Raw genomic sequence first — 22,555 nt, 5'->3', positions numbered from 1 at the left:
TCATTTGACAGAGAGCGAGAGAGAGCACACACAAGCAGGGCGGCCAGGAGGCAGAGGGAGAGGGAGACTCCCTGTAGAGCAAGGAGACCCACGGACTCTGGGATCACGAACTGAGCCGAAGGCAGGTACTTAACCAACTGAGCTGCCCAGGGGCCTGTTTCATCTTTTTCAAGAACATTCACGTTGCTCAGTAATTTCTTGTGATGGCTATGAACTGCAGGTCTGCTTTCCCATCCTAGTTTTGTATCCAGGGAAACTGGCGGTTGGATGATTAACTTCATTCATTCTGAAAGTGTTTACCAAACACCTTCAATGTGCCAGGCACTGGGCTGGGTGCTGCGGGATGTGCGGGTCCCTAGGCAGGCATGCAGGGGCGAGAGGCAGGAATTCTCTACGACTGAGGTGTGAACCCAGAGTTGAGAGAGCCAGAAGGTGATGTGATTGTTTCTGTATTGGGAGACAGTTTGGGGGAAGGTTTTATTGTGTGGGTTACATTTTCATTTTCATTTTTTTAAACCCACTTTCAACATACAGGCTCTTTTGTTCAAACTGTCCTCTTTCTATTCCTTGCATTCCTAATTCCTACAGATTCCAATTATTTTCAGTGGGTGCATACTTACGCACACACCAGCATGCACTGTAAAAACAAAATATGGACTACTCCTTCTTTTAAACTTAACCGTATTTTGGCTATATCCAAGGATATTCATTGCTGCATTCTATGTATTAGCAAGAGAATATCACCCCCTAAAATGTCCATCAGTAGGGAACTGGATAAATAGTTCCTCCTTAGGTGGTGTATGTTATAGTGGGGGAAAAAATGAGATAGCTATGAATGGTATGGAACAAGTTCCAAGCTACACTATAAACCATAAAAAGCTAGGGTGCCTGGGTGGCTCAGTCACTTAACGTGGAACTAACTCTTGATTTAGGCTTAGGTCATGATCTCAAGGTCGTGAGATTGAGCCCCGTGTCGGGCTCCATGCTTGGCTGGGGGGGGGATTCTGTTTGAGATTCTCTCTCTCCCTCTCCCCAGCCCCCTCCACCTGCCCATGCACATGTGCTCTTTCTCTCTCAGTAAATAAATAAATAAAATATTTTTAAAAATAAAGTGTAAAAAGCAAACTGCAAGACAAAGTGTTTTTTTATTTTTTTATTTTTATATATTTTTTAAGATTTTTAATTTATTTATCAGACAGAGAGTTAGAGAGAGGGGGAACACAAGTAGGGGGAGTGGGAGAGGGAGGAACAGGCCTCCCGCCCAGCAGGGAGCCTGATGCAGGGCTCAATCCCACACTGGGATCATGACCTGAGCCGAAGGCAGACACTTAACGACTGAGCCAACCAGGCGCCCCAAGACAAAGTGTTTAAAAGGAAAAGATGGGTGTGTGTGTGTGTGTGTGTGAGAGAGAGAGAGAGAGAGAGAGAGGGAGAGAGAATAATTATCACACATATAAGTTTGTATATGCATAGAACATTTCTGGAAAAATTCCTAAGAAACCGTGAATAGTAGTTGTCGCTGGGACAGGAGACAGACTTATTTTTCGTTATATACCCTATCATCCTGTGTGAATTTTTTACCATGTGTTTAACATTTTTTTTCTTCCTTTTTTTTTTCCTCTTAGTAATCTCTACAGCTGACGTGGGGCTCGAACTCACAGCACCGAGATCAAGAGTCGCTTGTTCTCCTGGCTGAGCCAGCCAGGTACCCCAATTAACTAGTGCCTGGCACATAGAAGGTGTTCAGTTTAAATTTTTCAATTAAAAAACTAGTTAATTTGGAGCTCCTCAGTGGCTCGGTCATTAAACATCTGCCTTCAGCTCAGGGTGTGATCCCAGAGTCCTGGGATCGAGCCCCACATCGGGCTCCTCTGCTGGGAGCCTGCTTCTTCCTCTCCCACTCTCCCTGCTTGTGTTCCCTCTCTCGCTGGCTGTCTCTCTCTGTCAAATAAATAAATAAAATCTTAAAAAAAACCCAAAAAAACCCTAGATAATTGGGGCACCTGGCTGGCTACACATTGGGTATAGAGATTACTGACAAAAATAAACTTTAAAAAAAACTAGTTAATTAAAAACAAACTAAACAATATAGTAGGGGCATTTTTTCTGTGTTACTATACATTATATATAGGAAAACTCTCATTGCCACATACTGTTTAGATATTTCATTTGTATTAACTTACTATTTCCCACAACAACCCTCAGTCATTATTCCATTTCACAGATAAGGAAGCTGAGACAATTTGTCCAATGTCACACAGATATTAGGCGGTGGAGCAGGAATTTGAACCCATGTGACCTGGCTCTGAAGTCCATGCTTTTAACCATCTTGGTGATGACACCATTCTCCCGTTAAGGTAAGGGCTGCAAAGTGTATTCTACGAAGTGATGGTGTGGCACTTTATCTAACCTTTCCTCCTTTAATATGCATTCTGGTTGCTTCTGGGATTTGGCTCTTACCTACCAGGCTGCAGAAACACCCCTGTGATGAACCCTTTGTGCTCTTGGGTAAATATATTCATAAGAGAAGTCCGGGAAATGAAACCACTGCATCATCTAAAATTTGGTAGTTATTGCCAAATTACTTCCTATTGTTTTATTTCACCAATGTGTTCTCCCCTTGTCTATGTATGAGAATGAGGAAGTAGCCCAGAAGTCCAGTAGCTAGAAAAGGGGAAGCTCGGTCCTAGATGAAAACCGAATGGGCAGACACACTGACCTATGTGTTTTGTGAGATTGTCTAGCTTGTCTTTGTTCAACATTTATTGTGCCCTTCCTGAGTGCGTTTGGACAACGGAGACAGAGTCAAGGCGAACACACAGACATGGCCCATACCTTCATGGGGCAGACAGTCTGGGGAGAGAGGCGTTAATGAAGTAAACACACAGCGTGAAAATATAAAAACAATGTGCAATAAATGCTATCAGGTGAGAAAATGGAGTGTTGTGGGAAGGAATAATGCAGGCTTTCTTCAGAGAGGGTGGTCAGGAGAGGACCTTCTGGGGAAGACACGTTACACAGGGGACAGAAGGAAGAATAGAAATTAACAGCAGAGTTGAGGGGAGCAAGGCTATTTCCTGGCCCCTAAAGAAGGTGGAGTGGTAAGTAGGGTCAAAGCCCTAGCCCGGGGCCCCTTGAGCCTTTTGAAGCACTGAAGGGTTTAAGTGAGGTGTTGATCTCGTATACATTTCTGCGATGTAGGAACTGGATTAGAGCAGGAACAAGAATCTGAGTAGGAAAACCAGTTAGGAGGCTGACCTATGGTGATGGAGGAGGAACCTATGGATTAAGAGTCTCCAAAAATGCATGGATCGACTGCCATGTGTGGACCTCATTTGGATCCTGATTTTTTTTTTTAGGATTTTTAAAATTTATTTGAGAGAGAGCGTGCGCACGCTCTCTAGTGCAGAGTGGAGGGGCAGAGAGGGAGGGAGAGGCACAGGGTAAGAATCTCAAGCCGACACCGAGCTGAGCACAGAGCCCCACACAGGACTCAATTCCACCATCCTGAGATCATGACCTGAGTGGAAGCCAAGAGTCGGAGGCTCAACCGACTGCGTCACCCAGGCGCCCCTGGATCCTGATTTTTTTTAGCTGTAAAAAAAAAAAAAATCACAGCTATGAGACAATTAGAAATTTGAACACAGTATATTTGATATTAAGGAACTATTTTTAAAATATTTAGGTATTCTGTCAGGTTTCCCACTATCCCCACGCCTGGATTAAAGAGTTGGAATTTAGAAATGTAAACCAATATATTAATGAAAGATATGATACACATAGCATTTTGTTATATTTCATTATAGTTTTTCCTATGCAGATATTGACATACATATTTTCATAGTTGAGATCATACTTAAATCCAGTTGGTATTGGAACAATACTTTTTAAAAGGTTAAAGTAATATATAGTGTTGAGGTGCCCTGGGACAGTAATGCCACCATATACCAAAGCAGGACACTTTTGAGAGTAAAAGGTGACAAGAACTGGAAACCTGAATTGCCCTAGACAGGCGAGGTCACTTGCCTTAATACTTTGGTTGCCTTATTAATTTTCCAGAGATTGCATCCTGACATGTTTATTTGTTGATTTTCAAAGTGACAAAGACATACTCGGGAAATCATACTTGGGAGTAAGTTAAGTTCTTGCCATCTCTGAGAGATGCTCAGTTATCTCCTCTACAAAGTTTGGACTCCCCTTCCCTCATCCTGAGTTGGATGGCGCTCCCTGAGGCTCTGGGGCAGTGGTTCTCAAAATGCTGGAGGTGGGCATGGCTAGTATTTTGTTTGTCCCCACACCCACCTACCAAGGGATATCTGGCAATGTCTGGAGACATTAGAGCTCGCACAACTAGATCGGGGAGAGTGCTGCTAGAAGCTAGTGGGTAGAAGCCAGGGATACCACTCAGTACCCTATAACACACAGGATGCACTCCCTACTCCCCCAACAAAGAATTACCAGGCCCCAAAAGTCAATACTGTCATGGTTGTGAAAACTTGCTGTAGGTAACTTCATCACAGCACTTCATGAAGACAACTGTAATTGTCAACAGGTTGGCCTTCCCAGCTAGACTGGCAGCTCCATGAAGACAGGTGATACATGCACTTTGTTGGGTGTTTGGTATACAGTTGACACTTAATACGGATTGAAGGAAGAGAGGCACCTGGGTGGCTCAGTCAGTTAAGCCTCTGCCGTCACCTCAGATCTTGATTCCCAGGTCCTGGGACTGAGCCCCACATCAGGCTCCCTGCTCAGTGGGGAATCGGCTTCTCCTTCTCCCAGCCCCCTGCTTGTGTTCTCTCTGTCTCTCTCTCTCAAATAAATAAAATCTTAAAAAAAAAAAAAAAAGAAAGGATTGAAGGAAGATGAGGAGGTACATCCAGATTCAAGTTTAGAGCCTTGTGAGATCATGCTGCTCGATTTCTTTTTTTTTTTTTCATTTTACTTATTTATTTGTTTGTGTATTTACAGTGCTACACTAGTTCCAGGTGTACGATATAGTGATTCAACAATTCCATACATCACTTACTGCTCATCAGGGCAAGTGCACTCCTTAATTCCCATCACCTGTTTAATCCAACCCCCCCCACCCACCTCCCCTCCGCTAAGCAGCAGTTTGTTCTCCATCGTTAAGAGCCTGTTTCTTGGTTTGCCTCTCTCTTTTTTTTTCCTTTGCTCTTTTGTTTTGTTTCTTAAATTACACATATGAGTGAAATCATCTGGTATTTGTCTTTCTCACATGCTGCTTGTTTTCTGAATTATTTCCCACCCCCCTTGGGCACAGTAATCAGGTGATAAGCACTGCATTCTCCAAAATTTAACAAATATTTACTAAGCACTTACTAAGTACTGGCAGTGTTCTAGGTACTGGGAATACAGCTATGAGCAACGCAGAGTCCCTGCTCAAATATAGTTTATTCTCAGAGGGGAAGACAAACAATAGGCAAGGAAACAAGATGGGTTCAGAAAGTGATAATTATCACGGAGAAAATAAAAGTGGGGCTCCTAGCTGGCTCAGTTAGTAGAGCATGCAACTTTTTTTTTTTTTTTAATTTGGGAGATTGAGAGAGAGCGAGCGCACCCAGGTGCATGAGCAGTGGGGAGCCACAGAGGGAGAGGGAGAAGCTGACTCCCCGCTGAGCAGGGAGCCACATGCTGGACTCCATTCCAGGCAGCCGCTTAACCAACTGAGCCACCCAAGCGCCCAAGCATGCAATTCTTGATCTTGGGGTTCTGAGTTCGAGCCGTGTAGAGATTACAAATAAATAAAGAAAGAAAAGAAAAGAAATAAGAAAGAAAGAAAAAGAAAGAAAGAGAGAGAGAAAGAAAGAAAAAGAAAGAGAGAAAGAAAGAAAGAAAAGAAAGAAAGAAAGAGAAAGAAAAAAAGAAAGAAAGAAAGAAAGAAAGAAAAAGAAAGAAAGAAAAAAATACCATCAGGAATGATGCAGGTGCAGGCAGGATGGTATATTCTAGGTAAGGTGACCAGGTGACTGATTGTGAGAGCAAGCCATCCATGGAAAAGCTCCCGGCCAGGACAACTACACTTGCAAAGGCCCTGAGGTGGAAAACAGTGGCCACTCAATGAAAATTTAAGGGGAAGGCGCCATCACTTCCGCCATGGAAATGTGGATTTTATTCTAACTGCATTCCGGAAGCCTGATTGATGTTGTTAAAAGATCACCGTGGCTTCTGTGGGAGAATGTATGAAACATCTATACTCCGAGTCTAAAATACTAGTCATAAAATAGTCACATTTCTCGGCTCTTCTTGTCAAAAAGCAAACCTCCAAGATCCAGCAGCAGGCGCCGTAGGCGCAGGGTCGACAGAATGCAACACTCCGCACTCTTTGGTTCTTTCCGAGGGGTGGGTCGCTTCCGGGAGCGGCCTTGTCCTTCGGCGGCTTCCTCTCTATCCCCGCGTCTCTGTGGTCACGATGAGCCCGCCTCTCTTCGGAAGACCTAGTGCTCCTAGGAGTCGCACAGCAGCCGATTCCCGGGCAGCAGGGTCCCGTGGAGGCTGGAACCCGGCTCATGGCGGTCCCGGGGCCCGCGGCCGGGCCTGGCGCCAGGTGAGCGGGGCGGTGGGGGAGGAGAGCCGGGCCTCTGGGTGCCCTCCCCGGGGCTGTGTGGCTTGAAGAGCCCCGGCCCTGGCGAAAGAGGAGCTCCCGAAGGGGCGCCCACTCTCCCCCGATCCGAGGCAGCCTCCGGCGCTCTGGCTGTGGGATCCTCTCTCCCTCGAAAGTGCCCACCCCCCGCCCCCGCGCCAAGAACTTCCAAGTGTACAGAATTGAGTTAATCGTCCTCAGTTCTTGGCACACTGTGGTCCAGTGCAAGGCCCTTCTTGTGTTTTACTTTATTATGTTCCTAATTCTCAATCCTGTTTCACCCTTCTCAGACACCCACTCAGGTGTATTAAAAGAGTGTACAGCCCAGTTTACATAAGTTCGCGTGTCTGTTACCTTGAAAAATAGTGGGTTTTGAATTCCTATAAATGATAATATGCTGTTATTTTTTCGGAAAAAAAAAACTTTTTACTCAACGGTGTGTTTTTGAGATCATACATTCAGTGGTCTAATTTCTATTTCTGAGGGCTGCATGATACTAGCATATGTACTTTGGACTGCGTTTTACCTATATATTCCCCTAGTGATGGACACTTAGATTGCTTCCAGTTTTTAACCACCACAAATATACTGGCACATGTCTCCTTGTGGTTATGGGTAATATTTTTCTGGATTATCCACCCCAGGGTAGAATGCTGGGTCATACCTAATTCTGCAGAATTGTTCTCTGGAATGGTCACATGAGTTTATACTTCCCAATAGCATTGCATAAAGGTTCTGGCTTCCCCACATCCTGGGAATGTTTGGTACTGTTTGGTTTTCTGATGTTTATCAATCTAATGGGTTGTAAGGTGGCATCCCATTGTGTTTTCATGTATTAAGCATTTGGTTTTTCTCTTTTCTAAATTGCCTGTTTGTATCCTTTTCCCACTTTCCGTGGATTTTGTATCTTCCTGACTTGCAGGAATTCCTTGTATGCTGTAGATTTTAATTTCTTTTTTTTTCTTTTTTTTTTTTTTCTTTTTAGGTTTTATTTATTTATTTGACAGAGATAGAGACAGCCAGCGAGAGAGGGAACACAAGCAGGGGGAGTGGGAGAGGAAGAAGCAGGCTCACAGCTGAAGAGCCCGATGTGGGGCTCGATCCCATAACGCCGGGATCACGCCCTGAGCCGAAGGCAGACGCCCAACCGCTGTGCCACCCAGGCGCCCCTAGATTTTAATTTCTTGTTGGTTTTACACTCTACACATAACTTCCCTAAGTCTTTTAATCTATGGCACTGTATTGAACAAAAATAAGTCCATTAGTTTTCCCCTTTTATCAAAATTTGTGGATTTGGGGTCTTATCTGAGGAATATCTAAACTGACTGAGCCACCTGGGCTTCCCTAAAAATAAAATCTTTAAAAAAATGTGGGGCACCTGGGTGGCTCAGTCAGTGAAGCCTCTGACTCTTGATCTCAGCTCAGGTCCCGATCTCAGGGTCGTGAGCTCAAGCCCCGCACTGGGCTCCATGCTGGGCGTGGGGGCCTGCTTTAAAAAAAAAAAACGTCTTATACATTCTTTTTTAAAAGTTAATTCCTGGATATTTTACAGTTGTTTTAATGCTTTTCTTTTGTAAGTGATGTCTTATTTTCTTTATATTTTCCAGTTGGTTATTGTTGGTACAGAACACTGTTGATATTTGTATGTTAACCCTGTATCTAGCTGAACTCCAGCATTTGTCCATTGATTTGCAGTTTGCTGTGTAAATGATCACATTATCTGCAAATAAAGACAATTTAGTCTCTCCCCTTTTAATTCTTCTACATCATTTATTTTTCTTGCTTTATTGATTTAGCCAGGACCTTAAAATCCTTGATGGGCTTTATTGTCGTGTTTGTGACCATAAAGAGGATGTGGCTAAAATTTCTTTATTAACTATGTTTTTTTGCTGTAAATTTTTGGTACATAACCTTTTATAGCATTTTTCAGCTTAAAGAAATTCCTTTCTCTCCCTGGTCTATTCCCAGCCTACTGGCTTCAGCATCAGTAAGCCGTTCTTCCTGCACGGCCTGGACCCTTCCCCAGAACAATGTAGATCAACTTGGTAACTGCTCTCGAAGGCTTAACTGCCCCCTTGGGGTTCTCTCGACTTCTGCATCTCTTCTTCAGGCCCAGGTTAGATCTGCAGTTTCTCCAGCGGTTCCTGCAGATACAGAAGGTTTTGTTTCCCTCCTGGTCATCACAGAATGCCTTGATGTTCCTGACCCTGTTGTGTGTCGCCCTACTGAGTGAGTGAGCTCAGGCTACAGGGGGAGGGCAGCCCTGGTTTGGGGTCCCTTCTTTCTGGGGAGTTGATAAGTCAAGGACTCAAGGGGAAGACTCTCTCCTCATTTTCTCCCCCTCCATCACTGACTTCGGACCCCTCTCCTCACCCCAGAACAACTGGTGATCTACCAGGTTGGCTTGATCCCCAGTCAGTACTATGGGGTCCTGGGAAACAAAGACTTGGATGGGTTTAAGACCCTGACATTCCTGGCTGTGGTGCTCATCGTTCTCAACTCCATGGTAAGGTCTTCTCCCTGTGTGTCTCTTCCTCTCCAGCCTAGTGTGAGCAGAATGCCCACTGGGACTTAGCCACCAGGAAGCAGGAATCAAGCCGTGGGGGTGTGTTCCCTCCCTTTCTGGGAACTGGAGGTCAGAACCCTGTGCAGGGCTTTGATCTTGCCATTGGGCCCAATTCCTGGGATGTTTCAAGCTCCCAGGACTTGGCCATGAGGTTCTGGTTTAAGTCAGCATTTAGCAGAAATGATCTTGTCCCTTCCACTCCCACTACGCTCGCTTTAGGGAACTCTGAGCATTTGAAAACTGGGAACAGCAGCCAGGGTGCCATTGCTTCTCTGTGGGGCTGAGGCCATGGTTCAGCCTGGCATTATGTCACACCTCCTAGCCTTTGGACCTGCTGCTTTCCTGCAGAATGGCCTCCTTCCCCACCCTTGTTCATTTGGTTAACGCCTGCTCACTCTGCAAGGTTCTGCTGTTGTCACCTCCTTCAAGTCCTCCTTAACCTTCTCCTTCATGTTTCCTCCGCCATACTCTGCCCTCTTCTCTGCTTAGCTAATACTGAGTTACCCTTTGCTGTAACACTCCTCACACCCTTGTAATTTTTTTCCTTGCTGGACTTGCTAGACTGAGCTCATTGTCATTGCCTTGGACTTAGCACGTAGGCGCTCCATCAGTGGTGAACAATGAGTCAGGCCTCCGCTAGGACTCACACCTAATGCTCTGCCTGCCTGTACAGCCTGTTTTCTTGGGGAGCCACTCTCATCACACTTGGGCACTTTGGATGGGTCTTCTGGCAGTGAACACCTATGTATATGGAACTCTGTTCCAAGTTTTGGGGAACAGGAAAATGAGAACATAGATGGTGTAGAAAACATCATGCCCGATCTCCAGAAGCTCACCTGCTCTCAGGATAAGACAGTACAATAGAAAGGGGCCAGAGGCCTGTGCTTGGTGAAGGAATGAGCATGGGAGGGAGCGAGGGAGGGAATAATCCCCTGACTTGACACTTTAACTCAGCAAAAGTGCTGAGTGGACAGAGACTAATCAGAGCGGGTTGGGACCGGTCAGCAGAGGCTCTGTGCCGCCACCCCCCCCAGCTCCTCGCTGAGACTTGCAGAAGCCATCTCTCCTCCTCTCTCACTTCCTCTTGCTTCCCGCACTGCACAGCTGAAGAGCTTTGACCAGTTCACCTGCAACCTGCTGTATGTGAGCTGGAGAAAGGACCTCACTGAGCACCTTCACCGCTTCTACTTCCGAGGCCGCGTGTACTACACCCTCAACGTGCTGCGGGATGACGTCGATAACCCGTAGGCGACCCCTCTCGGTCCTCCCCACCCTCTGCAGGGTTCTGTCGGTCCGGTTCAGCCCTGGGGAGTCCCTGCCTAGGGCCCCTGGAGATCATCCATAGCTACCTGCAAATGTTGATAAGCGCCACAGGGGAAGGGGGTCCTGTGGAGGAGCCCCCGAGCAGCTGCGGGGCTGAGAATAGGGAACTAAAAGAAAGGAGCGGCTCCCTTTTGCCCATTTTATATCCTGTGCTTCCCAACAAGGCACCCTCTGAGAAAAAGTATCCTTGCTAGCAAACCAGCTCTTGGATTTTCAGCAGTAAAAAATTATTGCTGCTCAGGGCTCGGTTTAAGATTCAGATCTTCGTTCTAACACCTCCCAGTTGATAGGCCTTTGTTCACTGAGCCTCAGGTTCCATTTCTGGAAAATGGGGATGATAGTTCCTATCTCAAGAATAGCTCAAAGGATATTCGTGCAATGCACCTGTTGGGTGCCTGGCACGTAGCAAGTGTCCCCGTGCGAGTTAGTGCTGGTTATTTTACAGATGAGGAAACTGAGGCCCAGAGAATGCAAGTGACTTGTCCAAGGTCATGTCTCTCATTGGAAATGGGAGTCATTGTGGCCCCAGTGGCGCAGTGGACATATGGGGTCTCTCCTCACACTCATCCCCTCTCCACTTACCGTCCCCAGGCACTTTCTTGCCTGGGGTGACCTTTCGTCAGCTTAAGCTGGGCCTTGCAGCAAAGATTCTTGGGATTCCTGTTGCCTCTTATCTTCCTCTTCTAGGCTTCTCCGTGACTCTACCCATATGAAGCTTCTGCAGCCAGATAGCTAAAATGGGGGCAGGCTCAGGCTTGCAGAAGACATTGGGAGGAGCCGGAGAGGGGGGATAGCTTTCCTGCTCACCCAGAAACTCAGCTCTTCTACCCTCGGGTCTTTCTCTGGGGCTACTCAGAACTGGCTCAGGACGCCTGGGTACTAGCCCTTCGTTTGCTACCTTTCCTGAGAGGTAAACTGAGGCATCCTCAACTCTTTAGAACCCTGTTTACAAGTCCTAAGGGTCTTAGTGCCTCTAGGAAAACGAGCACTTGTCTGGGTCCATCTTTCCCCCTTGGGATCGTGGCTAACAGCGCTGAAAGGCAAGGTCAGAGTAAGAGGTAACCTCTCAGCTCTCTCCACCCTCCGCCCCGCTCCCTGGTCCAGTTGCTCTGTGTTGTTGGCTCCAGGGACCAGCGCATCAGCCAGGACGTGGAACGGTTCTGCCGGCAGCTCAGCAGCATGGCCAGCAAGCTGATCATCTCNAAGAGTGTGCTGGTGGCAAACTTGCTCATGAAGTAGGGCCAGTTGCCCACCTTTTTGTCACCCCTACCCCTACAGCTCTGCCAGAGTGGCTTTGGAAGCCCCCCCCCCCCCCCCCCGCCCAGGTGTTTCCCCCGAGGTCCCTCACATGAGCTCCCCCAGGTCAGGGTCCAGAAGGCTGGTCTGCCCTCCCTCCCACCTGCAGCCCAGGAAGGCTTCCTCTGTCCTGTGCTCGGGCCCCTGCCCTCCCTTTGGACATGGATCGCTTCCGTGTCACGGGGGTTCTGGTATCTGACAACCTAGACCAGGAGCCAGCTGCCCCACCCAGGAGCAGAGGCCCCACAGGACTGCTGGCTGAAATTGGACGAGGGCTGCTTGAAGGAGCAAGAATCGGGGCTGAGGGGCGCCTGGATGGCTCAGTCGTTAAGCGTCTGCCTTCGGCTCAGGGCATGATCCCAGGATCCTGGGATTGAGTCCCACATCGGGCTCCTCCACTGGGAGCCTGCTTCTTCCTCTCCCACTCCCCCTGCTTGTGTTTGCTCTCTCGCTGGCTGTCTCTCTCTGTCAAGTAAATAAATAAAATCTTTAAAAAAAAAAAAAAGGATCAGGGCTGAGGCATGTGGGGATACATGACACCCCCACCCTCCCTTTGTCTGCCTTCCAGCACGGGTTGGCTTGGGCCTGTGAGCATCTTCGGGTATTTCATCCTGGGGACCCTGGTGAACAAAATGTTGATGGGGCCCATCGTGGCAAAACTGGTGCAGCAGGAGAAGCTGGAGGGGGATTTCAGGTATGTCTCCCTTGCTTGAGGTTTCTGGGCTGAGCATAATGGTTAGGGAATGGGATCTGGAGTAAGAGCCTCATTCGAATCCCAGCCTGTGCTCGTTACTAACCATGTGCTCTCGGGTGAGGTCTTGAACCTCAAACTTCAGTTTTCCCTTCTCTAAAATGGGGATGGTACTGTTGCCCACAGAGGAGATTGTGAGGAGCATTCCTGAGCTTCTAGGTGAGAAGCAGTGAGGACGGTGTCTGTGTGGCCATCATCATCCCTTGGCCTTCTCATGTGCTTCTGTTCCAACCTCCCTGTTTTGGCTCAGCCAATAGATCCAGCCCCTGCGCTGTGTTTCTTGGCCTCCTCCTCCAGGCTGGGCCCTGGGAGGAGGTGGTGTGGGCAGGAATGCACCTGTCCTCTGGGGAGGTGAGGGGTTGCCCTGTCTGCAGGGCTCCTGCCACCCCACCCAGGCCCTGGGATTCCCACCCTGGGACAGCTCAGGGAAGGGCTGGGCCTTTTTGAGGTGGAGCTAGGTTCCTCTTCACCTGGAGGTCTTCTTGGTCCAGGCCTCCAAAAGGAGAGGGGCCAGTACTGCCCTTGTCAGCACACGTTTCCCTTTGTTCTGCCCAGGTTCAAGCACATGCAGATCCGGGTGAATGCTGAGCCTGCTGCCTTTTTCAGGTGAGTCACGTGGGGATCGTTTCCTTCTGCCTCATCAGAGCTGATAGTGGAGATGGCAGAAAAGGAAAGTCGCACCGTATGGCCCTCCCACCATCACCGAGCCCTGGGGCTGAGCATCCTCACACTTGTCTATGACCCTTGCCCCACGTTTCTCACTGTCCTTGTCTGCCTCATCCTTAGGTCCAGGGATTTGCTTCTGAAGCTGGTAGTTCCTTCTAGTGGCCCAGCAGGAGGCCTAAATTTGTTCCAAGAATGAAACAAGTGAATGCTTCTCATCTTGGCGATGACTATCAGGCATTGCCTCTGCCTCTGTTTTTCCGTCTATAAAATGGCTTTCTGCCAGTGCCTAAGGGCTGATAAGAGTCTCAAAGGCTGATCCTTTGTCTCTGTAGGATGGGAGGGAAAGGAGGCCTCCAGAAATCAGGAGACCTGCTCCCCACAAACACTGTCCAAGTAGAACAAAGTGTCTGATCTCCTGACAGCAGCACTGTGAATGAGATCTCATTCCCTCCCTCAGGGTCAGGGCAGGTCCCTGGGCCCTGCCTTCTCTGAGACCTCTGGAATCATCGTTTGGCCCCAAAGAGATAGCTGAGCCCCCAGAGGTGCCTGTTTAAGGAGGAGAACCTGCTCTCGGATCACCTGGATCTAATGGCCCTGGGACCTTTGCACTTGTCTCTCTTTGCTGTATTTTGCAGCCGCCACCATTTGGGGGCGCCATGAATGCCAGGACTATGAGGTGGGGTTTGGTTGTGTGACAGGGCTGGGCCTGGACTGAGTGGCTTTTGGATTCTGCAGCCTCTTACGAAGTTCAGGGCTCTGGGGAAAGCAGGTTGGTTTTTGGAGCTCTGGATGGGTTCTTCCGTGGCTTCTCCATCCCTCCAACACTTTCCATGTGCCAGGTGAAGAATGCAGTGCGTCTGCCTGCCTCCCCTAAATTGGGAGACGGGGACTGTTTTATCCGCTTGTTTATCCCCCTGGCTGACTAGCACAGAGCCTGCCACCGAGGATCGGCTCTGCGCATAGTTGCTTAAGAATAACAGCTGTTATGTATTAAGGGCCCCTTTTCTGTCTGGCGCTTTCTATTTAGAAATTTTCACTCTAACTTCTTTTATAGGTATGATTAGCCCTATTTTACAGAAGACACTGAGATGCCGAGGCTTAAGTAACTTACCAATGTCACCCAGCTAGTAATTACCCAGAGCCAGTGTTTGAGCCAGGTCTGCCCAATCTAGAGTTCATGTTCTTTCCCCAGATAATACTGTGTTGAGTAAATGAAGCAGTGAATGGATGTTACTGGCAGAAAGGGTCTGAGATGAAGACCATTTGGTTGGGCTTGGTCCCCAAAGGAAAGAGTGATGAGGGCTGGAGGGTCCCCCTGCCTGGCTGAGGCTCTCTAGGCCCCCTAGACATCCCAGCCTTTCTCATCAGAGCTGGGCATGTGGAGCACATGAGGACAGACCGCAGGCTGCAGAGACTCCTTCAGACCCAGAGGGAGCTGATGTCCAAGGAGCTCTGGCTGTACAGTAGGTGGAGGGAGCCCCGGAGGCAGGAACCACGGGAGCGGGGTCGTCTCCTTCCTTTCCCGCACCTCCCCGCTCCCTCTCTGCACTAATCAATTGGCCGCGATGAAGGAATAACCATGGGGAGCCACTGCCTTGGCTAGGAGGGTCCTCGGGAGAACAAGGCTCCAGGGAATAGCTTGGTCCTGTTCGGCTTCCTCTTCCCTCAGAGCACATCCGTGGTCCCCGGGTCTCTTACCCTCGGGTTTCTGTCTCCTGCAGTCGGTGTCAACACGTTTGACTATCTGGGCAGCATCCTGAGTTATGTCGTGATCGCCATCCCTATTTTCAGTGATGTCTATGGAGACCTGAGCCCCGCAGAGCTCAGCACTCTGGTCAGCAAGGTAGGATCCCTCCTGGTGAGCCCTTCGGCCCAGGGCCTCGGAGGCCAGGCCCGCGCTCACTGCTCCGTGTCCTGTGCAGAATGCCTTTGTGTGCATTTACCTCATCAGCTGCTTCACCGGGCTCATTGACCTCTCCAGCACGCTCTCAGATGTGGCTGGTTACACACACAGGTGAGGCCGCGTCTGGCCCCTCGCCAGGTGCCGAGCACAGCAGGTGCCCCTGGGAGAAGTAGCTGAATGAAAACAGGAACAGGAAAACCATATGGCAGTGGGTGTGAGAGAGGAGGAGGGACGGGTTCACCTGGGTCCCCAGACCTACCTCAGGTTTGCACTTCTTGCCCAGGATCGGGGAACTTCAGGAGACCCTGCAGGACATGACCCTGAAGTCACGGGGTGGCGAAATCCTGGATGAGAGCGAGTGGGACATGGACAGGTGGGTGCCGGGCTGGCAGGGCAGTGCCGTGAGGGGTGCACCCAGCTTGGGTTCACCCCAGAGTCCTGCCCTTTCCCAGTCGGGTGGCAGAGCTGTGCGGAGCAGGTGCCCCGGCTATCTGCCTAGCGCCAGGCGCATGACAGCCGTTCACAGGCAGGGTGCTGTTCCCGCATCTGTCGTGGTCCTTTCCACTTTCCCCTGGCTGTGGGAAGCACAGTGTACACACCTGCCCAGGCCTGAGATGACAAGACAGATCTGGGTGGTCTCCCCACCGCTGAGCCCTGCCGCCTGACCCTTTCCTCAGGGCCTGCCTGTTCTGTTCCCCAGGTCTCGCTCACACCCACACGTCTTTACTCATGTCTCCTTTTTTTTTTTAAGATTTTATGTATTTGAGTGAGAGAGAACACGAGTGGAGGGGAGTGGCAGAGGCAGAGGGAGAAGCAGGCTCCCCCCTTAGCAGGGAGCCTGACACGGGGCTTGATCCCAGGACCCTGAGACCATGACCTGAGCTGAAGGCAGACACTCAACCAACTGAGCCACCTGAACCCCACTTAACTCACATCTCCTCGTATGCACTGTCATGTTTCTGACCTTTCTGTGCACTGAGGATTTGTTTCATGTCCTCACTTTCGTGGCTAATTACTCAGCTGTTCTGTGTCTGTTTCTTCATCTCTGTGAGGGGAACAGTAATGGAACCTTTGTCTCAGGGTGGTTGTGAGGATTAGCTGTCACGGTGCATGGAAAGTGCTTGGACAGTGGCCACAGAGTAAGCTTTCAAAAATGGAAACAGCCTGAGTTCCAGGGCCTACACACAACTCCTTCCTTAGGGACTAAAGCCTTAACTATTGCCCCCATTCAGAATTCAGCCTTTGTGCAGCTGTGGCTCTGGGGTTGGGGAGACCAGAGGTGCTGTTCTCCGGGAGAGGGCATCTGTGCAGAGCCAAAACTCCAGGTCCCTTATGACCACCATGCCCATCTTGTCATAGCCCCTGTCACCTGTGCTGTGCAAACCCACCAGTGTTAAGGTTAGACATCTTCAGCTCCGTAACCCTGAGTGAGTTACTTAGCCGCCTGACTTGGTTTCCTCCTCTGTCAAGTGGGGATAATATTTGTGATCCGTGGGTGTTAAAGCTGATGAAGATCAGTCATGGTGGGGCTTTGCACAGCCCAGCACAAAGCAGGTGCCCCCAGCCCTACCTCTGTGCTCGTGTGCCTGGGCTGCCGTAACAAAATACCACAGACCAGGTTGCTTATACAAGACACTTATTTTCTCACAGTCCTGGAGGCTGGAAGTCCAAGATCAAGGTGTTGGCCAGGTTGGTGTCTCCTGAGGCCTCTCTCCTTGGCTTGCAGATGGCCGTCTTCTTGCTATGTCCTTTCCTGGCCTTTTCTCTGCACGAGCATCCCTGGGGTCTCTCCCTCTTCTTAAAAGACCATCAGCCATATTGGATTAGGGCGCTACCCCGAGGGCCTCATGTTAACGTGATCATTTCTTTAAATACCTTCTCTTCAAATGCAGTTACATTCTGAGGTACTAGGGGTTGAGACTTCAGCCTGTTAATCTGGGGACACAGTTTAGCCCATAACAACCCCCCGGTCCAGAGGTGAGGCCCCCGAGGAGAAGACCCTGTCCCCCCACCCCCGCAGTCCTGACACTGCTTCTCTCCCCTCATCTTCTGACCGCAGGGCCGCAGAGTGGCCGGTCGCAGAGCCAACAGACACAGCTTTTCTCCTCAATCGGGTCTCCATCTGTGCCCCCTCCTCTCACAAACCCTTAATCAAGGATCTGAGCCTGAAGATCTCCGAGGGGCAGAGCCTGCTTATCACGGGCAACACGGGCACGGGCAAGACCTCCTTGCTCCGGGTTCTCGGCGGCCTCTGGACAAGCGCACGGGGTGAGAGCCAGCCCTGGCCCGGTGGGATGCGTGCCTGCGCGCGCGTGTGTGCCTGCGTGTGCGTGTGTGCCTGCGTGTGTAAACATCCAGGCCTTTTGTTGGGGAGAGGAAATGAGAGACAATTACCTTCTCTGGGTGATCTCGAAATGGAGGTTTCTGTGGGCTCTGCAGGCTCAGTGCAGATGGTGACGGACTTTGGACCCCACGGGGTGCTCTTCCTGCCACAAAAGCCATTCTTCACTGATGGGACCCTTCGGGAGCAGGTCAGCCTGGGGCCCACTCGTACCTCTACCCTAAAGAGACCTCTGGCAGAATGTAGGTGTCAGCTCTAGAAAGTTATGGGGCAGAAGGTGGGGTAGTAAACAGCTCCTGCCTGGGAACTCCCTGATTCTAAGAACATTTTATTCACCTCCGTGGATGGGCCATGTAGTTAGAGCAGCTCGGGGCAGGTTAACCTGTGGGGGCCGAAACCAAATGTCACATACATTTGTTGGTCACCAGGGTTGGATTCTGGAGGCCGTGTCCTTAGGAGGCTCACAGACTCTTCCCCTTAGACACACGTCTGAAGGTTGCAATGACCCTGTCCCACTGTCTGTTGGCCCAGCCTCTCCCACTGGACCCGGGTGTTCCTTACTGTCCTCAGGTGGAGAGGAGCCTGGGCTCCGGCAATTCTGGGGCTGTTTCTGAGGGAGGATAGGCTGTGTACGGCACCACCTCTCGCTGGCCCTCATCTCACGCCTGTGCGGTTTTGTTTTATCAGGTCATATATCCCCTGAAGGAAATCTACCCGGACTCAGGTGAGCTGGGCCTCCTTGGGCACATCCTCCCACCTAAATTGTCCCTGCTCTGCCTGACTGGGCCTCGCCGGTGCCTATTGGCAGAGGCTTTGGCAAGGCTGCTGGTTTCACGTGGGTTTTCTTCTCCTCCTTCAAGTGTTTACTGTTTGGGGGTCTGTACCCTGACCTCATCTTCTGTCTTCCCCTCCTTGAGGAGAGACACCCATCGGCGGAAGGGAAGATATTACTTCTTCGCCTGGCCCTTCCCTTGTCTATTACGCGCTTGAACCCTGTCACTGCAGAGCCTTAGCCCAGATTCTGGCACCCCCACCCCTGCCCCTTTCCATGATGTACCCCATCTCTTCTGGCTACCCGGAAGGAGCTGACTTCTTAAAGAAGGCTTCTCTGTTCTGAAGGTTCTACTGATGATGAGAGGATCGTGAGGTTCTTGGAGTTGGCAGGCCTGGTGAGTGCGGGCAGGGACCCTGAGGTCCGGGCCCACCTGGTGGCACTGACCACAAGGGCTGGTCCAGCAGAGCCGGCATAGTGCCCGGGCCCAGGACTGGAAGTGTGAGCCTGGACCGTGGGAGTGGGAGTAGAGAGTGGTGATGGGAGCAGTTGGCCGGGTACAGGCAACAAGGGGGTGCATTCTCTGTATCGAGTTTTAAAATGATAGTAAAAGTAAGTCAGTGTGCTTTTTCTTGTCATCCCGCCCCAGCAACTGTAAACAGTGTAGTTGATGGGGTAGTCCTCTCCGCGGGGGGCGGGTTGCTCCCACAGCTCCTGCCACGGTGCGTGCGCGGCAGGGCTGTAGGTGTCTCAGAGGGGCGTGTGGTGGGATGACAGGAAGCAGGGAAGGGCCCTCTCACAGATAGCATTCCCTCTGGGTGTGTTACAGTCCAGTTTGGTGACGAGGACAGAGGGTCTGGACAAGCAGGTCGATTGGAACTGGTAAGAAGGGAGTCGGGGTGCTCCAGAGCCAGCTCCCCCAAAGACAGTGGGTTCCAGGTATTTGCTGGCCCATCAGGGGCACGTTCATCCCCTCGGGAGCAGCGTTTTGGCCTCATCTCACATGGGCAGCAGGGCTGGACTGTGGTTAAAAGGGAAGGGTGATCGGGGCGCCTGGGTGGCACAGCGGTTAAGCGTCTGCCTTCGGCTCAGGGTGTGATCCCGGCGTTATGGGTTCGAGCCCCACATCAGGCTCCTCTGCTGTGAGCCTGCTTCTTCCTCTCCCACTCCCCCTGCTTGTGTTCCCTCTCTCGCTGGCTGTCCCTATCTCTGTCAAATAAATAAATAAAATATTAAAAAAATAAAAAATAAAAAAAAAATAAAAGGGAAGGGTGATGCCCGTCTGTCCCAGGGCCAGCCTCTCTGCCACAAGAACCTCTTCTTGCTTCGACCTATTCTATGCAAAAGCCAAGTCATAGCCTCTTCCCTCTAGCAGTCCTCTCCTTCCCATTCCTCAGGTACGATGTTCTGTCCCCAGGAGAGATGCAGAGGCTCTCCTTTGCCCGGCTCTTCTACCTACAGCCCAAGTATGCAGGTGAGGTCTGCCCCGGAAGTGCGCGCGCCGGTACAGTGCGCTCACGGGTGTGTGTGTGTGCGCGCGCGCGCACATGCGCGTGCACATGTGTAACCGCAGAGGCGTTCAGACGGGTAGGAGAGCACCCCTGTGCGTGGCCGGGCATCTCTGTCCCTGCAGGGAGGCCGGCAGGGCTCTGCCCATGCGGCAGCAAGGTTGGCATCCTCAGAGCAGCTCTGGATGTGTTACGCTACCAGTTCGAGAGCATTCTGCCGTGGCAGCAGCTGGAGCGAGCCTTGAAAGTTGTGATTTTATGCTTCTCAGCCTCTGCCGTGAATAAGTGGGCAACACCCCAGCTCTGCCTGGCAGGGGGATGGCAGGTGTGAACTTCTTCAGGGACTGGCATCCTGGGGGGAACTGAGAGGCGCTGGTTTGAGCGGTTCTAGCTGGTGCTGGCGCTTTCCCTAGGAAGCTGGGATCTTGTCCTGCTGCTGGTAGAAGGCTTCCCCCGTGGAGCCTCGCCCTCTGCTCTGTTGGCCCCCGCTCTTCCCGTGGCAGGGCTCCTGGAAGCCCGAGCAGCTTTCAGCCAGCCTCGCCCTGGGTCCCAGCCAGAGGTGAGCGTGGTTTGGAGGAGAAGCAGAGCTGGGCCAAGGGCAGGAGCCGATCTCTTCCCGCCGGATTCTGCCCTCAGTGCTTGACGAAGCCACCAGTGCCCTGACCGAGGAGGTGGAGAGCGAGCTCTACCGCATTGGCCAGCAGCTGGGCATGACGTTCATCAGTGTGGGACATCGACAAAGCCTCGAGAAGGTACCCAAGCTCATAGAGATGGCCTAAGGAGGAGGAAGAGCCCAAAGGCTGGGCCTGGCCAGGGCCAGGGGCCCTTCAAAATGGGGAGTGGGGGTAGCAGAGAGGGCAGGGTTGGCCTCCTGCTGTTGTGGCCAGGGGAGCCTGACCTCAGCGTCGTGCTGGTCTTGCAGTTTCACTCTTTGGTTCTGAAACTCTGTGGGGACGGAAGATGGGAACTGACCAGAATCAAAGTGGAGTGAAGCCAAAGGTGTGGTTGGCCACTGGAAGAAGTGCCCAGCTCGGGGCAGATCGGCGTTCTCCCGGAGAGACCGGGGCGTGGGGGGAGGGCTGCAGGAGACCCCTGGCTCACCTCCCAGCCCCTGTGCGGGGAGCGCTGGCAGCAGGGGGCCCTGCCGGGATGTGGCACTCTGGGGGGCACCCAGTCCTTCCAGGGCGCCTCCTGCTGCCTCAGCCAGAGCTCCCTGCACACTAACTGCCACTTACTTACGAACAGCCTCAGATTGTGTTTTCTAAAGAAAAACCTGAAAGTGTGGGATCTGTGAGAAATGTAGGGTCAATGTGGAGAGAATATCGGGCTTAAAGTCAAGAGATCCAGAAATTTTTTAAATCTGTTAAATTTTGTAGCAATAGATTTTTTTAACTTTAATCAACTTATTTAAATTTTATAACTTTTTTTTAAAGAAAAGATAAACATTTCTTACAAATTGCGGCTTTCTCCCTTTCTGTTTCTTTTCTACTGTAAGGTAACCTTTCAAATTGAATCCGCAGACTTGTATTTGGGAGATGGGGGGAAGGGAGATGCGCTCTCCATTGTACTGGAACCTTCGCCTAGGTTTTTACTCCACACCTGCACTTTCTCTCTGTCGGTTGTACCTGAGTCACTAACCTCTAGGGCCTTCTGGTTTTCTTATCCTAACCCAGGTAAAAATAAATCTCTTTCCCCTCAGTCAGCTAAAATAAGGTTAGAGATTTTTCCAAAATAATCTTTGTGAGGAAACAGCACCAACCAGGGGGAACAGACAAAACCCAGAAATCACAAAAACTTGAGATGGAAAACGATTGAGCCTGAAGTCCTTATTCTAGAACAGTGTTCCCCAAAGTTGAGTTGTCAGGGCAGCACGTTCATGATTTTTGCCCAATCTCTGTACTTCTTATACTGTGAATTACTTAATTTTTTTTTTAAGATTTTATTTGACAGAGCGAGAAAGCAGAAGGAGGGGGAGCAGCAGAGGGAGAGGGAGAAGCAGGCTCCCCGCTGAGCAGGGAGCCCGACGTGGGGCTCGGTCCCAGGACCCTGGGGATCATGACCTGAGCTGAAGGCAGACGCCCAACTGACTGAGCCACCCAGGCGCCCCTACTTAATATTTTTTAAATTCACTCTTGAAACCTAATAGATATTTAAAAAAAATGTTTATACTTGATATAAATAGACTGTAACTGTAAAATGAACGTAAGGCATGTTATGAAACTGCAGTTTGATACTATGCCTGCAGAGACTCAGAGCCTGAGGTCTGCTCTCTCTGTACAAAGGGAGGTTAAGGGAGGTCGTGGGGGAGTTAGACTTACTGGCACCCCGGTGAGAATGTTCTCCTTAATAAAGTTAGAAACCTAGAATGGGAACTGCTAGGGAAATAACTTGAGGTTACTTACTGCCTTGTTGGTGCTGATGAAAATGATGCCGGATGTGGGGTGGGAAATTGTAGGACTGGAAACTGAGGCAGTGCTGTCTGCATCGCTCACACCTCCCCCGCCGGCTTGGCTGGCCCGCAGCCCTGGGACCTGTTCTTAGCTCCGCCGTGTCTGGGCACTAGCACAGTGCATCCGGGTGCCTGGCTGCGAGAGCTTGGGTGGCCACCAGACCAGGTCTGATGGCAGGTCGGGTCCCCGGTGAAGCCTCCTGAGGGGCCCACAGGATACCAGGTCTCCGAAGGCCCATGGCAGCCTGGCAGCCCTGCAGCCAGAGTCCAACCCTCTTACAGGGCTGGGAGGGACCATCAAGGTTGGCTTCTGCTCCTGGAGCCTTCCCATCTTTGAATCTCCCAACTGCATCCTGCCAAATGGTTTCCTGGCCTC

At 50.6% G+C, this 22,555-nt stretch overlaps 1 protein-coding gene across 5 annotated transcripts; it reads left to right on the top strand.

The window, feature by feature from the left end:
* The first annotated feature begins 6,378 nt into the window (after nt 1-6,378).
* On the top strand, nt 6,379-21,767 carry ABCD4 (ATP binding cassette subfamily D member 4). 5 transcript variants are annotated; one of them, XM_034642584.1, is made up of 19 exons: nt 6,383-6,568; nt 8,715-8,833; nt 8,983-9,110; nt 10,275-10,414; nt 11,621-11,700; nt 12,309-12,483; nt 13,096-13,146; nt 14,575-14,669; nt 14,928-15,049; nt 15,129-15,220; nt 15,393-15,482; nt 17,169-17,377; nt 17,549-17,640; nt 18,138-18,174; nt 18,570-18,619; nt 19,052-19,104; nt 19,620-19,696; nt 20,367-20,482; nt 20,653-21,766. In XM_034642584.1, exons 1-19 carry the CDS (start codon nt 6,531-6,533, stop codon nt 20,719-20,721), a joined length of 1,833 nt encoding a protein of 610 aa, XP_034498475.1. In that variant the 5' UTR covers nt 6,383-6,530; the 3' UTR covers nt 20,722-21,766. The 5 variants fall into 5 exon arrangements, 4 of the variants coding, with proteins under 4 accessions (XP_034498473.1, XP_034498476.1, XP_034498475.1 ...); XM_034642585.1 differs by having other exon boundaries at nt 6,382-6,568; nt 11,621-11,728; nt 12,358-12,483; nt 20,367-21,767; XR_004620256.1 differs by lacking the exons at nt 8,715-8,833; nt 8,983-9,110; nt 10,275-10,414; nt 11,621-11,700; nt 20,653-21,766 and adding an exon at nt 20,144-20,289 and having other exon boundaries at nt 6,379-6,568; nt 12,358-12,483; nt 19,620-20,055.
* Nucleotides 21,768-22,555: the final 788 nt, after the last annotated feature.

Source organism: Ailuropoda melanoleuca, chromosome 14 (assembly GCF_002007445.2).
Source record: "Ailuropoda melanoleuca isolate Jingjing chromosome 14, ASM200744v2, whole genome shotgun sequence".
NCBI lineage: Eukaryota > Metazoa > Chordata > Mammalia > Carnivora > Ursidae > Ailuropoda > Ailuropoda melanoleuca.
Note: the sequence above shows the minus strand (reverse complement) of the source record. Positions and strands in the feature narration are given on the sequence as shown.